Source organism: Nicrophorus vespilloides, unplaced genomic scaffold (genome assembly GCF_001412225.1).
Source record: "Nicrophorus vespilloides isolate i.1.1-1 unplaced genomic scaffold, Nicve_v1.0, whole genome shotgun sequence".
NCBI classification, from domain to species: Eukaryota; Metazoa; Arthropoda; class Insecta; order Coleoptera; family Silphidae; genus Nicrophorus; species Nicrophorus vespilloides.
The window spans coordinates 12,045-14,064 of NW_017098645.1; the positions used below are offsets into that span (position 1 = coordinate 12,045).

Below are 2,020 nucleotides of genomic sequence, written 5' to 3' on the forward strand. Positions count from 1 at the left end.
TTAATTGTTATTGTTATTCTCTGTTGGAGTATTAACGATCTTTTTAGTACTTTTTGAACTTTTACGATTCAAAACATAAACATTTTTGCTTGTATTGGCATTGGAAGTGGCTCCACCGTTATTTCTGAAAGAATAATCGTTGAACACTTTGGGTGCTGCATTCGCACGTTTTTTATATATTTTCCTGCTTCTCGATGAGATTGGTTCAAAAGATGGGCGATCAGTTGTCGACAATCCAGGTTTATTTGTCCTCTTGTGTTTCACCTGGATCGGCCTACCTCTTAGCATAACTCCACTCATTTTGATGGCCTTCTCCACTGACGATGACACATCGAATTCAATGTATGCGAAACCTTTAGGTTTTCCATTAATCGCATTTAATGGAATGGAAACGCGTTTGATTGTTCCGCATGCAGAGAACATTTTTTCGAGTGACTGCGCGTTCGTTCCATTATCTACGTTTCCAACAAACACACTTCTGCTATCTGCTTCAATCTTCTTTCGGTTGTTCTCATCCACAGGTTCAGTTGATTTTTTCATTAGATTCTTGTCCTCTTTCAATAGCTTCAGATTCTCCAAACTTTTTTCAACATCATCTGCAGATACATTATCCTCATCACTAGATTCACCTGGACCTTTATTTTTCATCAGAATACTAATCAAGCTTCTCGCACACAGCTTCGAATTGATTTTGATATCTTTTACAATACCGTTAGACACAGTTTTTCTAATAGCTTCAATGATCTCGCTACTACGTTTATTTACAACCTTACGTTTCTCTTTCTTCGTCTGGCGTTTCTTCATGTTATCGTAAGGCAACTTGAGGATTTTTGTGCTTTTAACTACCTTCTTTTTAGAATTACTTTTTGTATTATCTTTGATATTCTTTTCCATGTTCTCATTGAGGCGTTTATCTGAAAATATATCTTTAAGCAATTGCTTACCATCTTTCACCAGGACTTTCTTCGGGTCTCCAATAGACATCTTTTGGAAGTTGGCCGTCATTTCCTCAAGTTCAAGAGTTTCACTTTTATTAACTCTTTCCAAAACAGCATTTTTGTTGCTGGATTTCCTGCATACTTCAATTTCAGACATCATGTTTAATGCATCGAGTTTGTTTCTCGAAAGAAATAATGTTGTCCTACTGAAAACTAGTCAAGAACTGATACTTTACATACATTTCAACCGGTCGGTATGTATACAGATTTAATAGTAAACAGGGTATATAGGATACCAAGTACTAGACTTTCAATTTTACTGGGAGTGCAATAAAATCAGGTAAATTTTCCTCTTCTCCTCATAAACTTATAATTCTGAAAATTTTAATTAAAATGAAATTAATAATTCCTGAAATAGAAAGCAAATGATTGAGGTATATCATGTAAACCAGTGTTTCTCAGCCTTTTTCACGTCACAACATATATCACAAACCTGGATACATATGTGACTATCAATACACCTATTGGGAAGCACTGATATAATCAATACATTTAAACAAAATTTACATAAATTCCTGTTTAAACTTAAATGATGTTAAATTTTAAGTGTTATAACTTTAAATTCATAATAATTTAAATTAAATTGGTTGAGAATCGCTGGTTCACTATCTAAAATGTTATTAGAATAAAGTTATATTGAAAACAATATAATTATCAATTTAATTTTACGACTCTAAATACGAAACTAATTTTATGATATTTATTGACTTGAAAACATAAACATGTTGATAGAAAATCGTGTCTGTTAAGTGAATTGAAAAAAAAAACATGAAAACTGAAATTAGTTCTAAAGTTTAAGTTAATTCACAAAATCCACAGTTTATTTCATTCAATGGCTTCAAGAAGTGAGATCATTAATTTTTTTTGGGACAAATATTATTAAGATTTTATCCAAATTAATAAAATAGATATCATAGCTTTAAAAAAATCAATTCATAAATATCTTCAAGAATCTGAATATGTGACGTTGGCATGTCTCTATATACTAAAAACGCAAATTTTGTGAAGAACGAATAATTTGA

The 2,020-nt window shown here is 31.7% G+C and overlaps 1 protein-coding gene across 1 annotated transcript; it reads right to left on the reverse strand.

The window, feature by feature from the left end:
• LOC108562951 (RNA-binding protein SGN1-like) lies at positions 1-1,098 on the reverse strand. The gene has a single exon (XM_017921467.1). It carries the CDS (start codon positions 1,096-1,098, stop codon positions 1-3), a length of 1,098 nt encoding a protein of 365 aa, XP_017776956.1.
• Between the last annotated feature and the right edge of the window lie 922 nt (positions 1,099-2,020).